Genomic DNA, 20,002 nt, shown 5'->3' with positions numbered 1-20,002 from the left:
TTCTAGCATTCGCAACACCCCATGAACCCATCTGAACTGTAGAATTTGGAACTAACACTGGTCAATAGGTGAACTCGAAAGTTTTCAGGACGTGCTGAGTCAAAAATCACACAACTTCGAAGAATCCTGCTGAATGTCCTCCACGTAAATTTCAAAAACATAACTCTTGTTTGCGTCAACGCTGTTTGTCGCAGACAGCGACTATATCCGCGAAAACAGTATTTTTTCTGTCGACGGAGAGCAAATACACCGAATATATTTGCTTCACAGCATATGCTATTGATTCAGAACGAAAGCTTGGAATTTCAATACCAGGTTATACAAGTTCAGTCGCGAGCAAATAGAGCCCCCCCCCCCCCCCCTCCCCCCACTCCCCCACCCCTAGCCAAGATATAAATTGTCCATGGTCTTCCTGACGTCAACTAACTCCACTGACCTCCAATTTTGTTAACGACAAAAATGTCCAAAGAATGGATTCTGTGAATAAGAATCCCCCTTCCTTCTTTCCCTAAATACCTTCTCCAATTGCCCCTGTCTTAGTTCGTAACCTATCAAGCCCGTGCAGCAAACATTGACCGTATTTCGTTTTTCACTTTGTTTGCGTGCAGACAAGTCGCACCTCTGTCGGCAGTCTGTACCTGAAAGAGACGGACCTGAAGTCGGAGGGCCTCTACGCCTGCGAAGTGTCGGCAGATGCGCCCTCCTTCCAGACTGTGCGCTCCGAGAAAGAGCTCAAGGTCTACGGTAAGTAAACAGTCTGTACCGAAGAGTAAGGGGCGACGGAAGACGAGGAGTCGATCAGAGAAGAAATTATTCTTGCACATGAGAGAGATAAGTGCGATTTACATGCAATTAAAAAAATTAACTTTCATTGTGGTTTGCCAAGACCGTCAATTATTATCGAGCCGCCGAGAGGAATATCATTCAGAAGTGTAAAAAGGCGCTCCTATTTTTAGGCGAAAAAAGGCCTAAAAGTATACGTTCCCGGGCTCTTCGTCCTGTGCTGAGATGAAGAACATCTGTACAGTTGAACCGGCCATCGAGTTGTAAACCGAGCGTCCACTTTCGCTGAGACTTAGCCGATCTGCCCACACATGAAGGCTCCTGACTTCTAATCTTTTGTACTTTTTTCAATGCGCTCGGTCTGAGACATTGTTTTGATTCGCTTACACGCCCTTACGCTTCAGAGGAAGGCAGCCAGTATCTCCGAAGTTACACATCTAGAACTGAAAAGGCAAGCAGAACTACTAGGAGTAGAAAGCCGGGAGAGACTGGAAAAGTCCATTTCGCGCAGTCTCAGAGGAGTTCACAGATGCTGAAACTCAGTTTTCACTCAGTTTCTTTGGCCCGCATTGTTTCCGTCTCCTCGCCTTTGTTTACTGCCGTCCCCTCTTCTTTCTTCTTTCTTCTTTTGAGCTATTTGACACGGCGTGTTGCCGGAAGTACATTTCCAGAACGAGGTGACCGGACGACTCGGATCTTTGTTCGAAAAAGAAAAAGAAAGTGGGAAATCCGCTTCCAGCTTCTGTTGTGGACCCGCATCGCGGCGTTCAAAAAAGTTCGAGTCCCGCTTTTTGTGTAGAGTAAGTGAACGGCTGTTGACTCAGGTGCTTGTCTTAAAACCCAAGCGCGAAACTTGAAACGCTTTGGTATTCTTCATGTTACGGATGCCGTGTTCCAGCCACACTTTACTCCCAGCGAACTTGCTAAAACGGGAAGCTGTCGTCATTATTGTTTGTAGTCCTTCCAGCATCTTCAAAAGCGCCGCAATGCCATGAAATTGTACATATATCTATCTGCGGTGATCGCTGTATAGAGAAATGGATAGCCTCCTGACAACCGTTTTCAGTGAACGCTTTGCCTTTTTCAGCGCACTCATACCACGTTGAGTTGCAATATTTCGCCACCTCTGGCCCGAACTCCCAAAGCGTACAGGTTTTAAAGCGCAATCGCAGAATACGCTGCTTAATGTCGATGCTTATTGACTCATGGATTCCTTCCGCTGTTTCTACCCTTCTGAGAGATTTACAACGACGCGTTTTTCTCATTTACATGGGTAATGAAATTCAGGATACTTCGAAGTACGGAATGATAGCATGTAATTTTCTGCTTATCATAGGGCTACACATGTAACGAAAGTTTTTATACTTCGCCAAGTCGTGGATTGGTCTTGGAAGAGTAACATGCGAGAAATGTTCCACCGGCTCTGCAGTCTATATTATTTGTTTTTGTTTTTACAGCAAAAAAATGCTGTTAAATTTAAAGCAATTTTGATAAAAAGAGCACCAGAAAAAAAAAACGAAAACAAGGAATGCTAGATACGGGATTACGTTGAAGCAAAGTACGCCTAAAACGTATCGATGCGTTGAAACCGCAGTACTTTCGCTCCACGTCATTGCTGCTCTTCTGGCCCTCCCCACTCAACTCAGATGTTTTCCCAACAGTGATCTATCCCCACACTCTCCTTCTAGATCAAACAATCCCCTAGAAGAAATAGAAGATAAATTAACATCACTCATAAATTGTGTCTTATGTTCTTCCGTTTAATTTGTTTAATCTTTGTATACAAAATACCAGAATGTTTAACAAAGTTGCTAGCTCATACTCAATTTCTGATGTCAGAGATGAGTGTGAAAACCTGCAGTTGATTTCAAATAATGTTATGGATTATTACTTTAATCATACGGCCCTTATGAAACTTTTGACAGAATTTGCACACAGGCAAGCGCAGGCTTCACTCAGTCACAAATCGTGGGTGGTAAAGTTTAATTCTTATAAAATTTCCCGCTAAACTGCACACCCCTTAGTGCTTCCTCACGATGAGCCCCAAGTTATAGTTTAATATATCCAGATGTCAGGTCAGTTTGCGCTCCCCCGTTTTCACAAGTTATGCCGTCCATGAAGGTGCTTGTTTCGCTGTGGGATAAAGTCTCGCTCGGGATCTTCTTGAAACAGACGTCGTACTTCGTTTACGCCACTCGCAGCGTTGTGCCTAATCTTCCAGGGTTCACGGATCCGGTAAAACAAACAAACAAGCGAGTTTGCGGACAAAGTTCTTCAGCGCGAACGGTGTTTCATGGGTGTGAGCAGCAAGGTTGTTATCATGAAAGTTCGCACTGCCCACAAAATACGAAGAGCGTGTCTCGTGGGCGCGAACTCCTTGCTGCAAACAAAACATAACCGAACCATTCGCCCATCCCAAAAAGCACAGTGACGTTGCAAGCAACGTGCCAGTGCTGCTTACTTTTCTCATCTCGACATCAGGGCTTGCTCGTAGCATAAACATCTTATCGGAACAGCGGGTTCGTTTGAAGTAAGGTTTCCTCATTTTCATTGCAAGCGTTGTCAAGAAAAAGCAAGCGTGTATTATGAGAGGATCGAAACGAACAGAAGCTTTTTCAGAGTCCACACCCTCTCGAGACTCGTTTCGTAAGGCTAAGCACAACGTACAAAAAAAAAAAAACAAGTGAACTAAAAAGGGACTGAATTTTTTTGTTCTGCGAGAACCGCAAGAACCTTTGATATAGGATCCTTGTTTACAATGAGCCCGACGCAATGTTGTTGCCGGTTCAGCTGCATAACTTGCACAACCTGCGCGTGGTGCGCCAAGTACGTGGGAAAACATTTACGTGCATAATATTGATCTTGATAAAACCTGCTTATGTTGGAAGTTTGCTGTAGTTTCAATATGTAAATACTTGAGGCTAAATCACGGTGACAATTTCTAAATTTGTGCTAGGAAATTCGTGTCGTCGCACTTATTACGGGCAGAATTTACTGAAGTGCGTAACATTATCGTAACGCATTGTGTGGTAGTATTTTATGACATTGCGCTAGTGAGCTTAGAAACTAGTTCGCTGCGTCGCAACGTGCCAACAAAGCTAGTTCTGATCCCCGAAATCTATAGGATAATCAGCGTCGGGGTAAATCCTAATTCTTTCTATGACGCGAAAAAAACACACCAGTACGCAGGCAACGCCGGCTGGCCCGATCGCTTCATTGATACCTAGGAGGAGCATAGGCCCGAAGACAAGATGACACTGTAATCACTGTGTTTTGGCCGGAGCGGAAAAGTGAAACTCTCTAAAGCCTTCAATAAAAAAAAACTGCATGGTGATGAGTTTCTAGGACGTGTAATACACTCACTGGCACATGCTCAGTTCGAGGACCTTCTAGAGTAGGCAGGCGACGGCGGGAACTGGCGTGTGATTTAGTCAGTTTTACTGCTTACTCTTACATTTCTTTACGCAGCTACGTTCTCATTTCCTCACTGATAACAGCTATAGTTGGCTGCAAAGCCTTCTTAACGACTATTGCAAGAATGTGGAAGTGGTAGCAGCCGAGTAATTTCATGCATCAGCAGCTCTATCGGTAGTCTTGAGATGCACGCGTCCTTCATCTTTTTAATGCAAAAAAAAGAAAAGGGACAAATTCAAGACTAAAGCATGCCAACTATCCTTTGTACTGTACATACGGGCGCTGACTACGTGCGTATAGAAATGCACGCCAACTGTTGACAGCAATCTATGACACGCGTTCACTCTTTTCTTGTTCTCCTTTCTATTTCGTTTTATTCTCAATGCAGTGTTACCCAAAAAGGGCCCCGAGATTCGCGGTACCAAGCCGCACTACAGAGTCGGGGACGTGGTCAACGTTACGTGCCACGCGGGTGCGACGAAGCCACCAGCAGTGCTTACGTGGTACATCAACGGCGAAGAGGTGAGTGCATGCCTATTTTTCTCTCTCTCTCTCTCCCTTATAACCCTGGAAGTGTTGATGGCAGCTGACTTGGCGCTGTACCTGGTCAAACAGAAACTGGGGAGATCAGTTTTTTTTTTTTTTCGTAATACAGCTCGATAGACAGGCCTTCTGTAGCTCCCTCACCGTTAGCTCGGTAGCAAAATGCGGTGTCATCAGCGAGAATATTGGAGTTAAAATTGAAACATTTTTGGTGAATGTTCCGATTCAAACACCTAACGTTATCGATGTCGTCTGCTGACGTAAGCTTGCTTCGGCTTATTTTTTACGTTCAGTTTTCTACTTCGCTGAGCGATAAAAAATTATAAGTAGTGGTACAAAATTTTCTTCCATATCCAGGCGCGTAATCCTACGTTCTGAGTTCTATTCGACAAAGGATTTAACCTGACATCACCGCAATGTACTTGCAGAAATGGTCGATGGTGGCGACACCTGTCCGCCATTCTTCGCCCTGTTTTCAGGGAAAGTAGTCACTTTGACATACGAAAGGGGTAATGCATCAGTGTAGATACACTTCAATTCTTCCTTCATGTCCCTCAACTTCTGTGCCTTCCCCTCTACATCTTCTCTCTCTCTCTCTCTCACTCTCTTTTCCCTGATGTCAATGCCACAGGTGCCTCCTCAGTACGAGAAGATGTACCCCATCTTCCGTGACCGGGACCAGCTGTACCACTCGTCCCTGGGGATGACCTTCACAGCCGAGTCTCGCCACTTTACCTACGGCACTATGAAGCTCAAGTGCACGGCCACCGTATCCGAGGCGTATTCGCTCTCCAGCGAGGAGATCGTGGCCGCGCAAGATGCCAAGAGCACGGGTACGCGGACGAATCTTTCTTTCTTTCTTTCTTTCTTTCTTTCTTTCTTTCTTTCTTTCTTTCTTTCTCTCTCTCTTTCTTTCTTTCTCTCTTTCTTTCTTTCTTTCTTCCTTTCTTTCTTTCTTTCTTCCTTTCTTTCTTTCTTTCTTTCTTCCTCTCTTTCTTTCTTTCTTTCTTTCTTTCTCTCTTTCTTTCTTTCTTTCTCTCTTTCTTTCTTTCTTTCTTCCTCTCTTTCTTTCTTTCTTTCTTCCTTTCTTTCTTTCTTTCTTCCTTTCTTTCTTTCTTTCTTTCTTTCTTTCTTTCTTCCTCTCTTTCTTTCTTTCTTTCTTTCTTTCTTCCTCTCTTTCTTTCTTTCTTTCTTTCTTTCTCTCTTTCTTTCTTTCTTTCTCTCTTTCTTTCTTTCTTTCTTTCGTTCTTCCTTTCTTTCTTTCTCTCTTCCTTTCGCTTTTTCTTTCTTCCTTTCCTTCTATCTTTCTTTCTTTCCTCTTTCTTTCTTACTTTCTTTCTTTTCACTTCAGATATTACAAAACGTTTGCAAAAACAGCTGGGCCAATAGCCGAAGCCAGTATCGGCCCAGTGTACACATTTGTTATTACAGCAACAAAAGATACCAACATGAAACTCGGTTATAAATGATCAGTGAACAAAGTAATAGCGAGCAACACTCAACAGCAGACATAAAAATATTAACAAACATAACCCTCAATCTTTGAAAAGTAGAAGCGCATAACAGAAAACAGGAAATTGTTAGCCATTTTAATTTCAAGTGGCACACTATTCCATATTTCGTCACGCAATATTGAATTAGGTGCTGACCACAGGCGTTTCGGGTTACAAGGTAATTAAAATAATGTTGTTTGCATTTCTAGTATTCCTGTTAAGCAACACAAAAATATTCATTGAAAGCAGGTAATTATTTTCTATAATGTCCCGTTTTGTCAAAGTGTTCGGCCAAACTCAGCGCGCACGAAGGTTTCGCATGGAACACGTACACATATTGTGCCCCAGTTTTACCCTGGCCTACACGTATTATCAGCGTCAGATGTCACGCGAACAGAATAACTAGCGCGAGCGCAAGAATACAAACGCAGAATAATTATACCGGCACGGTCTATTACTACTTCTACGCAATGGTCTTCGCTTCCTGGAAGTGAATATCAAGCGTGCTAGTACTCAGTTTTCCTGGAATAAAACCTTCACCTTTTTCTCTTCCGCTTGCAGTCGACTTGTGCACGTTTCATATGACGCTGACAGTATTTTGGAAATGCAGTATGCCAGTGCGCACAAGCACTACTCGAAATGATATTCACGCTTGAGTAGAACGCGCTTACAGTTCCCACTAGAAAAGTACTAGTGTTTAGTGTAATCATGAGTTTTGATTTTGTGTGATACAAGTCTCCGCTTTCTTGGCCCCTCTCATCGTATAATGTTATTTGCAGGTCATTACGTGATGCAGAGTAATTTCACCAATGTAAATAAATTCAAATTTATATTTTGAACGGGTAGTATGTCTCATAAACGTGTTCGTATTCTCTTTCTGTGTTTTACACACGTATATTTTTGCCTTTCACATCAAAAGTAACAACACGATTTACTTCGTGGCTTAAGTCCACCAGTACTAAAAGTCTGCAGAGGCTCAATGAAAGCAGACCATAGCGGGGTTGTTCTTAGCGCTATATACAGCCCGATCACGTTGAAACTAATGTCCATTTTCTGCATGACTTTTCCAGCAGCGAAACCTAGCATACCCAGGCAGCAGCCGGCAGAAATTTTAGTAATTTCCCCCTTCAGCCTGCAGATGGCGCCACTTACTTCTGATCTGTTTCTTTCCTCTCCTTATTCAAACTGTGCAGGCACGGACGACGACAAGCCCTCTATAACGGGTGGTCAGGCGAGCTATCACGTGGGTGATCTGGTGAACGTCACCTGTAGTTACTCGCGCTACGGGCGCCCCGTCGAGCTCCAGTGGCACCTCAACGATAAAGAGGTTCGTAAAAATTGCGAGGTCATTTTGGCAACTAAAGTGTTGAGAGGCGAAAGCCGAGAACACTATGCCATGACGACTTCCGGTGGTTGTGACGTCACACCGTTCCCGTGGCTATATCGATACCCAAATTATACATCTTTCGAGGATCTTAAGTGTTAATTACGCTTAATTACACATTTTTAAATCTAATATGACACAAATTCGATGTTTTCCTACCATTCTGTGACAATTTTCACTGTGCCGTAGCGACTTCCGGTGGATGTGACATCACACGTTCTTGTGGCTATATCGACGTCTGCGTTATTTCGAAGCAATTTCGACATTTTTGCCTGTAATTATTTACCTAACTAATCTACAGTCATCAAACCCGGCTTCTAGGTTCATTTTTTCCTCCTCTATCTGAACCAGCCATTGGTTTTTTTCTATCTCTTTTAGTTCCAGAGTTAAACGCGTGTGACACGCTTTGTTAACGAACGACAGTATGAGCTATTAAAGGCTTTCACCTTAATACCAACCTCTTAATTCCTCGCTCCCGCTGGAGCAATTAGATCCACTGTACTTATCATTAACTCGGCACAATATGAGCCCACTTCCATTCTATACTTGTGTGTGAAGCAGCAGCACTTCGGACAGAACAGTACTGAAGTGAAAATTGTAGAGTAGCAATGAAATTGTGCAGGTTAAAAGAAAATAGACGCAGCGATACGACAGATAAAAGTAATGGGGGAAGGGGTGGGCAGTGGTGACTGCCATGCCTGAGGGACTACGTTTTTAGTCAGTTAGACGGGTAAAGGTAATGGAGGATGGAGTGAGCAGATGGTGACTGTCATGCCTGAGAGACTACGTTTTTAGTCAGTGAGCGTGTGCAGTGACAAAGAATCCGCTGCCAAAAGGCATTCCGCCTTTTCCATAGATGTCTGGCAGGCGCTCACTTTTGCAGTATCTGTAACGGAGTTCACTGTGAAAGCTACGCGTAACAGGAAAGTTTCTAATCTTAAACAAGCTACCGAATGTCTTTCAAGTGAACAGAAAACAGAAGGCAATACAGGATGTTAACTTTTTAAGGGATACGTTGTCACGCATACCGAAACTTAAGCAGTTGTATAACAGTATACTGTGCGCTGCCTTCGGGCTAACAACAGGTAAATTGATCTTTATAAGGCTGGAAAAAAAAGAAGCGATAAGATAAGCTGCACGCCACCATAAAGCATGTCGAGTGATGTAACCATTGATGCCACAGCCGATGCAAAACTCCGAAGATAGGTTGGAATCGTACGTGGGGCACGCAGGTGTCGAACCGGTACCTGGTGCACTACCCGCTCCAGCGGCTCGATTCCGGCCGCCTGGTGACGTCACTGGGCCTGCGGTTCACGGTGCGGCCCAGCCACTTCTTGCACGACGAGATGCGCATCAAATGCACCGCCACGCTGCAGAACGGGGGAAGGGGTCCTCCCACTTCGTCTTCTTCGCCAGGGGGCGACTCGTACTCCGAAAAGGAGTTCGTGCTGGGCAGCAGCCACCGCTCCTCGTCGGGGCTGCATGTTCCCGGACACTACGGCGCCGGTGCGTGGCGGATCCCCTGCTCCACATACGGCTCGCATGTTGTGAGGAGGAGTAGGAGATTGTGAAGAAAGGAAAGGCGTGGTATCTGCCTCACTCTGGGTGTTTACCTGTGTAGCTCCCTCAGGGAAGGGGTGAAGGAGCTGAAAGACGCCAGAGAGAAACAGGAGCAATTGAGTACAGGATGACGAAAGCTATAGGATAATAAAAAGATATGAGTAAAAAAGCACAGGATAGAAACTGAAATATGCAGAGTGCCTTGACGTGATGAGCAACTTACTTTCTCTTCTGAGACAAATACACGCTATCGGTGGTGCCGTACCTTACAGGTGGCAAACAGCAGAGACAAAATATGTTATCGACTAATATCTCTGCACATTGCTGTCTTGAACGTCATGTTGGCATGTTGGAAGTCATTTATTTTCACTTTGAGTGCGGCACGCGAATTTCAGGTAATTTTCGGTAATTGTCGAGCGTTTCAGTTACGCGATTTTCTTTTAGAGAACTGAAAGTGAAACAATGCACATTTCATTGAGCTAGATACACCTTAAAACTAACGATCAAGGTTTGCTAAACGTACAGTCTGTCCTAAATGTTTACGGTCCATCGCGCCGCTGCGCCAGCGGAGCGACGAGGTGGACCGCAAACTTTTTGAACCGATGGTACATCCACGTGGCCAGCAAAAATGTATTCGATAAGCATCCTCATATTTCTATATAACTATAGACTCACTGTTTATCCTCATTTTTGCTCCTTCTTGTTACCATTGCTCTTTCCAAAAATTCGAAAGATGCACGTCACCAAGTGCTTTACTGAGCCGATTTTTACTGTCCCCTTTTTGCAGTTGCCGGCTCCAACAGCTCGCCGCCATCTGCGTCCGTGGTCATCTTTCTCCGAAGCACAGCGATCGCTCTCCTCGTCATGTGTGTTCGATGAGCATGGACTAAAAATTGACGCGTTGTCTCCCGTGCAGCTAAGCTTGGTTACTGTCTTCGATAATCATGCATCGGCGCCCGACAAGTTTCTTTCACGCGTCAACTTCATTCGTGGCCGTTGTTTTGGGGACTGAGCAATCATGTACATAATTCAGTGCCTTTGATTCATGTCCTGACTCGAGTTGTTGACAAGGAGATGGACCTATGTGGTTGTTACACTGATTGGGTTCGTGTGTACGCGAAGTGTGATCGTGGGTATGACTGCAGTTATTGATATTTGAACAAACTATAAATCTCGTTGAGATCGTACATAGAGCCTGACTTCGTGTGACAGTAATGTTTCTCTCCTTTCTTTGTAGCTTAGTAGAGTGAATTTCTTCCCACCTGCATGATATAGTCTTGTAGATGTGCGATAATAATCTTTGAAAACTGGGGCATAGTCAATTTCGAAAGTTTTTGTTCCTTAATTTTTTTAAGTTTCTAAGCAACTGGACGCAAATGACGCTATGATCCGGTTTGCATTTGTATATAAAAATGTTTTCATGCAAAGATAGAGAATGAATCAGAATTGCTATGTGTGTTATAACACAGGATTCTCAGAGTGGGGTGACTGATCTGGTTACTACTTTATAAGCACAGCATCACTATGGGACTATAACAAAGATAGGCGAAGTGTTCTTCAATGGTCGAGCAGTGCTTTGCGAGAAATTGTTTTTTTTTACATATCCATTTATGGTGCGTTAAGCGAAGATGTACAAATTTTGTTTGCGAACAGATGCACAAACTGAAAGTTCTGAAGCCAGAATTGTTAATATGACCGCACGTATGTAATGTTAGTTGCACGAGTGGACACTGTTTTAGCGACGTTGTAAAGCTCACTTTATTAAGTGAAGAGTCAAATATTTGTAGCTTTCCCAAACATGCACTGTTGGAGTGAGGAGTTGCTAATGGTGACAAGTGGTCATGTACTGCTATGAAGTGCATGAGCTCTTACTGTAGCCGGTCCAGTGTGTGAAACAGATTACGGAGAAGCAAGTCCAAGAAACCTCCCGTAGTATGTTGGCTGGCGTGTAAAGTCGTTTCCTGTCTTAATCTTTTTTATTACTGTTTCGTACCACAGCCTGCACACGATTTCTATTACCGTCCTTGTAACTTCCGTTTATTCAAGAGGCGAATTTTTTTTTTCTCACACGAAGTAATGACGATAATGCATTTGATGTTTTTTTTCGTTCCTGCTTTGATCGCTCTAAACTATGTGTCGGGGGGGGGGGGGGGGGGGGGGGGAGCAGTACAGAATAGAAGTACCACTGGCGTCATCTTTCCTTATGTGTACAAAAGAAAAGCTCAACAGGAAACTACACATAAAAGCACTGCTTCATAAAACGAGCTCCAGAGCCAAATAGCGAAATAAACTATATTTCGAAACATCGAAACAGCTAAACATCTATTACAAAACGATGCTTTCAGTTACCAGCCTCCTCGCGAGCATAATAAGATCCGGGTGAGTTTGTGTTTTCTGTCAACCAATTTCAACCTCTATCGAGTGCTCATAAAAGAGTCAGCAGACAAGCGGGAATTCAACAGCGTGGATATCGATGCGCAATAGCGCCTAAATGCGAAACTCGATATCGGTAGCTGATGGGTCTGTTGCTCTGTCGCAGCAAGGTAGCGAAGTTGGACACTTTCGGTGTATTGCTTGGGGGGGGGGGGGGGGGGGGGATTACATTTGTTAGGTTGGGGCAACCAAAAAGGAAATAAAAATAATATGCCCCTGAGGGGGGGGGGGGGGGATTACAGCAAGGGATTACAGCAAGACCGAGATGAATGCCCACCACTTATTTAGCTTTTCTTTGTACAAGTGTCAACCACGTTTGCTGTGCATGAAAGGACATCTGCAGACACAAGTCCATAATGTTCTATGTGAAAACACATATTTGCCCTGCTTCTTGCCCTGACAGCATTGTGTTTTTCTAGTTAGCATTTTGCCTCTCCCTGGCTCGCGTTTCATTTATATTTAATTGCGTCTGGACGTTGTTGTAGCCCATAAGAGGAAACGCTTACTGGGCTTTAATTCTTCGATTACGACGGTGATGTTTGTATATAGAGATCAAGAAACAGTAGTGTGACGCTACGAAATGAGTGAGTGATACCCGTGTACGTATCTTCCTTCAAGCAACCTTTCATCGTGGGTGTCTAGTCGTTGAATAAGGCTACCTGTTGGTGCGATCATTTCGTGTCATGTTTGTCATGTTTTTCCTTTTGTATTGTCTTGCCTTAAGGACGAAACGCACCGACATTTTCTGTGGAGCACATCGTTTCTTTTTTTTTCGTTCTACCTAACGAAGTCTTTGAAAAGCACACAAAGGTATGTGGCTAACTCAATGCTGAAACATTGTAAATTATGGTTTTAAACAGCGCTGCCGAGGCCTGTCGCTCCTAATGATACACATATATATATATATATATATATATATATATATATATATATATATATATATATATATATATATATATATATATATATATATATATATATATATATATATATATATATATGTATATATATATAAACAACTATTACATTACGTTAGCGATGCAAGAAGAAAAAGAAAACTTCAGCAAATAGAAATTTAACAGCCGGGCTGCTTGCCAAAACGAAAATAAATCGTATTTTCAGTTGTGCTCTATATGTTCCAAACTGACGAGACCACACATTCATGTCCTGTGCTGATTGTCTACTTAATCATCCTGGCCTTCCAATATCACCGTGCCCAACTGTCTCGTAAACTAAATTTACCAATAAGATTGCTGCAGTGTGCATTACTGAGCAAGTGCGCCTGCGAATGCCTCTTGAGAACAAATGAAAAAATGCAATGGCAATGTACCATACATACTAACGTGAATTTGACAGTGACTTGTTTTCACATCATGACTTTTCGGCATTAGAAATCTATATGTGTTTTTATTCGGCTCCTTCGAAACACGTGTTGCTCGAACTCGCATTTGTAGGCTGCGCCTCATCACTATGGTTTAGCTCTTGTTGTAACCTTTCTTCATCAGTCATGTCATGTGTCATGGTGCTTTTCCTTGACCGAACGTAATTAATTAAGTCATTGACTGTGCTTGTATGATCATTCAAGAGATATATAAAGAATACCGCAAGTGTGTGTGAAATTGCTCGCATATGTGCGAGCATCGTATGTCCCGAAGAACACCGCTTCATCAGGTCAAGTCCCAGTGCCACACACTGACAGTGATGGTTGTACATACACGCACAGTTGTAAATACACTTTTACTCATCGCCGCAAACTATATAGGAATGTTGAAGATGATAAATATTTCCTGTTAGCAACCCTTCTTTGCACGTGCTCCTTAATTATTACCTTTCGTTAGCCTAACTGCCAGTTCATGAGAGAGTGTAACAAAGATATAGCTTTAATGTTGTATTTAAAAGGTATCTAGTGGCATCCATAGATTAGACACAAGTGCAGGTGCTTCTTCGATAGAGTGATCGATTCGCTCGTAATATCTTTTCCTTAATGTATGTGTGTAATACCGGTTATTTTACATCTGATTCCCCAAAACCACCACAGAAGCGTCCGTTTTTTTTTTTTTCATGTTGGAACAGTTTTCTTAACTGTGTTTAACTTGGTGTTTTTCGAGTATATCGTCTTTCGTTCCAAACTGCCCCGAGGAATTACCAGAAAGTTATATCTTATCTCGGCCATGATCGCATTTTAGAAGGCACACCACTTACCAATGCGCAGTCTGTAGTAGGTACTTCTTTTTTCTCGCCTTCTTTGTATCTCTATCAAAATACACCGCCTAAGCACTATGCTGCAGTACTTTCTGTCGAAAAGATTGACAGCTGAAGGTAGCCGGTGATACTTTGCTACCTGCCTTTATGTGCTATGAGTGAAAATGTTGCTCCTTCCTAGAGCCAGTTCACCACGCCACCAAGAACGTACACCATAGGGCAAGGCATCGCTTCTTGATTTTAAAGCGCCAACAAAATTCACTTTTTCCAGCGTTGCTAGTCGACAAAATTAGTTTTACATTATCCTACTGTGACGGTGACCGCCAGAGTCACTAAGTTCGTATGACTGTGAACGCCAAACGAATGCATGTATGGACGTGGTCAAAAAGAGTGAATAAATATCTTATTACCTCACCTTTCGATAATGTATTGCTTCACTGGGCATGTGTGCCAAATACTGCTCGGAGGCGAAAGCGACATCTTTTAAGCACGAGTGAGTGAGTGAGTGAGTGAGTGAGTGAGTGAGTGAGTGAGTGAGTGAGTGAGTGAGTGAGTGAGTGAGTGAGTGAGTGAGTGAGTGAGTGAGTGAGTGAGTGAGTGAGTGAGTGAGTGAGTGAGTGAGTGAGTGAGTGAGTGAGTGAGTGAGTGAGTGAGTGAGTGAGTGAGTGAGTGAGTGAGTGAGTGAGTGAGTGAGTGAGTGAGTGAGTGAGTGAGTGAGTGAGTGAGTGAGTGAGTGAGTGAGTGAGTGAGCGAGCGAGTGAGTGAGTGAGTGAGTGAGTGAGCGAGTGAGTGAGTGGGTGAGTGGGTGGGTGAGAGAGTGAGTGAGTGAGAGTGAGTGAGTGGGTAGGTGGGTGGGTGAGAGAGTGAGTGAGCGAGTGTGAGTGAGTGAGAGTGAGTGAGCGAGTGAGCGAGTGTGAGTGAGTGAGTGTGAGTGAGTGAGTGAGTGAGTGAGTGAGTGAGTGAGTGAGTGAGTGAGTGAGTGAGTGAGTGAGTGAGTTAGTGAGTGAGTGAGTGAGTGAGTGAGTGAGTGAGTGAGTGAGTGAGTGAGTGAGTGAGTGAGTGAGTGAGTGAGTGAGTGAGTGAGTGAGTGAGTGAGTGAGTGAGTGAGTGAGTGAGTGGAGGTTTCTATGGAGGTGAAACGCAAAAAAAACAATACAATTTTCCTTAATATCTTTAGCAAAGGTATGAATTTCTGAATATAAAACTTTGTCAATTTTTTGTCTTTTACTGAGACTTGCTCCTAAAAAATATCCTAAGCAAACACCTTTCCAAGACGCTTGCCATTATGCTGCTTTTTTTTTTTAATTCTCGCAATTTTATTAAAATCCTTTCAGTACCTTAAACGCAATGTTTCGATTTATTTAAATAACAGTGCTCTACTCCAAACCAGCTATTATCAATGTATATTTTTCTTGCAAATACCGAGCATTATCTAAACAGTGATTTTTTTATTTAAATATCGTGAACCTCCCTGACCCAACACAGCAGAGGGAGCACAATAATTTAGTCAATTTGATTTCCTTCACAAATGGTACCTCTGCTAATTTTTTGTGTAGTGATGAACGAAATAAACTTGGCTTTGACTTTTCCAGTTGTTCAAAGTCTATGAAACACCAGCCAAATCAAGACAGAAGCCTTGACCGCACTGCCTAAAAATAGAGCCTAATGAGTAACAAGTGGCCATTGATTGACCGTTGCACGAGTACCGAGACAACGTGCATGTCATCTCTAAAATCATAGAGTGAAAAAACTACCAGTTCTACACAGCTTTAAGCCTACTTCTGCCATGGAACCGCACCTGGGCGAGGGTGGAGCACGGTATAACGATTGTTGCAATTTGCGCCCCGAGCGAGGGCGAAGACAGTGTTTTTCCCTTCCCTTCAAGTATTTCGAGAAACTACATAGCTTTCCTTTGTTATGTTTGTAGTCGGCGAAGGGTGTGTTCTTCTGCCTTGTCTAGAGTTTTGTGAGGTGTGGGGTATGTCTGTCTGGCCTGTCTGTAAGCGTGTAGGTGTTCGGCGAAGCTGATAATGGGCTGTGTAATGTAAACAGATACTCTCGTAGCTCCACTTAAACTCCACCAATGGTACCCCTCACTGTAAAAACCACAGTTCTCCCACTGTGGAGAAACAGCTACAGCTTTTCACATGGTGTGGGCATGCCAATTCAATCCTGCTAGAGACAGACTTCCCAATCCCAACTTGTAGCAGTGGGAGGCCAATCTGCACAGCGAGGACCCCGACCAGCAACGAGGACTGGTTCGCAGGGCCCACGCTGCGGCGCAGGGCAGTGGACTGCCGGAATAGGCGGACCACCCAAGGTTCCGATAATTGCCATTCTTTAAATAAAGTTTTCAATCAATCCTTTGTTATGCTAAGGCAAATAATAGAACTCTGTTTCGTTGTTATGGTCTGTTCATCTCGGTTAGGCTGATGGCGCAACTGTGCGTCCAGAGGTTTGTTTCCTCGCAAACTGAACGCCCTGAAGTGTCAGCCAGCCAGGACACAGACGCCGACTCAGCCGAGGCCGGCGTGAATCAGCCCACCGCCAGAGCACGCCACTTCGCCTCGCCAAAGCCGATGTGGGCGCGTCCCCCGACTTTTCCTCGCGCTGTGACCGCACGTTCGAACGCAGCCGGGGGGAATGACATCATTATCGACAGGCTGCCCGCTGTCACGCGACCAGCGTCCGAAGCGGTTCCATCCGCCTGAACGATATTGGCCGGTGCACCTTCCATCGACGCTAATCCTGCTGGCGGTCCTCGCGACGCACAATGCACACGTCATCAACAATGCACACAATACATAGTTCAGCGACAACTACCAACATGCTGCAGTGTCCACACAAGTTTGGCACTGGGTACGGCGGTGCATTCAACTGCTACGAAGGACAGCTGGCAGTATAGCCGCTGTCATTCGTTTGGAGGTTGTATTCAGGTACTGTAGAGCCGGCAGCAAACGTTTACGGGATTCGTGTGCTCAGGAACAATTTGAGTGTTGCCTAGCAACTCAGTCGCCGGGTATTGATACCAACTAAGAATACACGTCTGTTCATGCCTGCAGGCATTTGAGTCACTTTATTAGCGTGACAGCGTCAAAATATTCTGTCTTCCGCATACCTGCTCTCAGCGAACTTTGCTGCCGACTGTGGAAACAAGAGATGTTTGTTTAAATTGACCTCCATTTTAAATGGAAGTGTTGAAGAGCCGCTTAAATGGAAGTATTGAAGAATGCTTAAATGGAAGTGCTGAAGAGCCACTATGGCCAGATTATGACGTCACACCAGTTCCTCAGTTAACTAGGAAATGGCAAGTGAAGGGCAATTACATAGAGCCACGTTAACATACTGACATAGCATTGACATAGCAGGTGTTATTGACATAGGAGGTGCCCTCAATGTTCAAAATAACTCTTTTCCATATTTATGCAGTTATTTTTACTTGAATTTTATAAAAACCGCCATTTAGTTTTTTGCTGTATTCAATTCCTGCTCACAAACCGTAGCATAAGAAATGGTCTAGGCATTTGAATGTCAGCGAGCGCTGTTGAAGACTGAATGGCGGCATGTTGTCGCTTTTTTTTCTGGCAAAGCAACTTTTTGTCAAATAATTTAATATAGAGCACCTTGTACATATCAGCCACTGTTGATAAAAATGAATTAAATTGGCAGACTCTCTGTTATACTCAACAAAGTATAGAGAGGAGACAAGGCACCGTGCATTCAGCGTAGGCGAAAGCGGGGCCGGATGCAAGATGCAACAGTTGACGAATTTAATCATTCGGTGGAACAAAACTTTCAATTCTTCAACCCCGTGCGCGAACGCTTTGACATTATCTTAGAACGTTTTAGGTAACAGGAATATGGAGCAAGTAAAAAGAAACTGTTCTATTAGGACACGTAGCCATGTGTTCTCTGCCGCATCCTTTAGTTTCTGTAACGTAATTTCTGATCATTTTTGGAGTAAATGAAATTGCCTTTTGTTGTTACACTGCGCCCTAGTGACACGCTTCCACGAACTCGCTCACCTGTGTGTTACCTATTTGCAACCAAGAAGCCGCGATGAAGCCGGTTTTCTAAATCCCAAGAAATGGCTGTTCCGTTGTCTTCTTGCTCTGGCTCATTTCATCGCGTTCTCAGTGCTTTGCTGTACACAGCAGTTGTGCCAAATCTAGCACTGAATGCTCATTCTGGGAAAAAGAGGAAATACTTTTTGGGCCTGAGAAGCCTTTTTATGGTTAAACATAGCTGCGCACGAAGTGGTAGAGACTCATTCAAATCTCCAAAATTCTTCCGCGACGTGGCCCCTCTTTCCCACGGGGAGTCAACGCGACTTGCATGCCAGAAGTGGCGAAACGCAATTCGAGATTCTTTCGGGCCGAGCTGTCCAATTTGTCCTCGCGCCGAGGAAGTTCGTCGACACAGCTCGCTCATTAGGAACGTCTTGGGTTTCTTTTTCCTCTTTTTTCCCCTTTTTCTCCCTTTCGTGGCATTTATTTTTCCTTGCTCCTTATCCCTGCTCACACAGACCCCCGGCTCCGTCCGTGCGGGGCACCTACTATTGCTAGGCGGCGAGATGTCGTGAGCAGAGGAGAGGCAATACATCACCCTCAGCGGCAGAATAGGAAGCACGGCAGCTGTAGGACAAGGAAATTAGGGCAGAATACCAGGGTGCGAAGGGCACAAGGAAACGGTGTACTCGAAGCCTCCTTGGAGAAGCCCCTTTATTTCGTTTTTTTATTACTACCGGGCTAATTTATATATATATATATATATATATATATATATATATATATATATATATATATATATATATATATATATATATATATATATATATATATATGCGTCTTATGGTTTGACAATTTCGATTTCTCTTTCTCCTTACCAACAGTGCCAGTGACTATACTGACTCACAAGGCGAAAGTGTTTTGGAACTACAGTGACACGAGCACAGGTTTTGTGTTTATATTTTCGCTGTGTCGCTAATCTTCTGGCCAGTTGACGGCTCCAGTGATTGTCAGATTTGCAATCACGGCATGATGCACAGCGAATCACTTCCTATGGTTAGGGTTATAGTTCCCTAGAAATAGTTTCTAGGGAACGCTTTGGCGTTGCTTGTCAGTCAGGGTGTTTATAAAAATGCATCAAGGACAGTTCCTGACCTCACTAAAGCATAAGTTATAACAGCGAGCAGGCGTGCTACTTTAAATACAGCAACAGATGACTCAACCGACTTTCTTTCTTCTCTTCAGTTTTGAATGAATGCAGCACTTACGAGTAACGATCTATGGCGGTGATGTGCTGCTGACTTTAGTAATTCTGTCCAGCTAATTAAAACGATTGAGTGCAAAAGCTCCAATGACGGTAGAAATGTCATTCATTGCGCGAGAAGAATTTACAAGCATAATAACTACGTCAAGTAACTCGATTCGAGTCGAGTAGTAACAGAAACATAAAACAAAAGATAAATCTCTAAACTCTATGCACAAACGTTCTATAGTGCATACCTAATTAGTACTGTTCCTCTCTTCGCGACGGGTTCTGACCATGCGAGTTATCAACTCCGAATTTTCGGAGGAACTCGAGCGCGTAAACGTTAATAAATTACTAGGGGGGCAACAACCCTCCAAACTAGTAGATGTCTCTCTTTTCCCACTTCGTGACGACTTTTCGTCGCGTAGGAACGCATTCCCTTGACAAACAGCACCGCGTGCGTGTAGGCACTCAATGTTCGCAAACGCGTCGCCGAGCACCCCGCGCAAAGCCCAAAAGGCGGCTAATTAATCTAGACGACGCTCCAGCGGGCGGCAGTAATGAGCTTAGCGTGCGCGCGTATGTCTACGCTGAAAAGAGGTCGCAGTGGCGCTGAGAGCTCTGGAGCAGATGAACCCGGCGTGTGTGGTGAAATCCGTTTCGTTTCTGGGGTAACACGCCAGCACAAAAGACGAGAAAAGTAATATTTTAGTCCCCTGAAGTCACGACCGAATGACTACTGCATTTTAGAGCACGAGTTTTTTCCAGGATTGCCTTCGGCGTCGTCCTAATAGGTCTTAACCGAAATCTTGCGCCACGTTTAATCATGAGCTATGGCCTCTGTAACCGAAACAGAGTGGTAGTTGTCTTTGGCGAATTCAAAAACTTTTTTTCTTTTAAAGTGACAGCTGTTAAGGGCATGTTCACCGATTATGTG

General features: G+C 43.9%; 1 protein-coding gene across 1 annotated transcript in view; it reads left to right on the top strand.

Annotated features, from left to right (window-relative positions):
• The window catches only part of LOC149340921 (uncharacterized), a 114,853-nt gene extending 103,559 nt beyond the window's left edge, over window positions 1-11,294 (top strand). The window contains exons 3-8 of the mRNA XM_089551361.1: window positions 609-744; window positions 4,586-4,719; window positions 5,372-5,573; window positions 7,427-7,560; window positions 8,850-9,123; window positions 9,965-11,294. Coding sequence (XP_089407487.1) covers window positions 609-744; window positions 4,586-4,719; window positions 5,372-5,573; window positions 7,427-7,560; window positions 8,850-9,123; window positions 9,965-10,056 — 972 coding nt within the window. The 3' untranslated portion in view covers window positions 10,057-11,294. The remainder of the gene's footprint in view (window positions 1-608; window positions 745-4,585; window positions 4,720-5,371; window positions 5,574-7,426; window positions 7,561-8,849; window positions 9,124-9,964) is intronic.
• The last annotated feature ends 8,708 nt before the right edge of the window (window positions 11,295-20,002 follow it).

Source organism: Amblyomma mixtum, chromosome 6 (assembly GCF_055824585.1).
Source record: "Amblyomma mixtum isolate Tamu chromosome 6, ASM5582458v1, whole genome shotgun sequence".
Taxonomy (NCBI): Eukaryota; Metazoa; Arthropoda; class Arachnida; order Ixodida; family Ixodidae; genus Amblyomma; species Amblyomma mixtum.
This window is presented reverse-complemented; position numbering and strand designations above follow the sequence as displayed.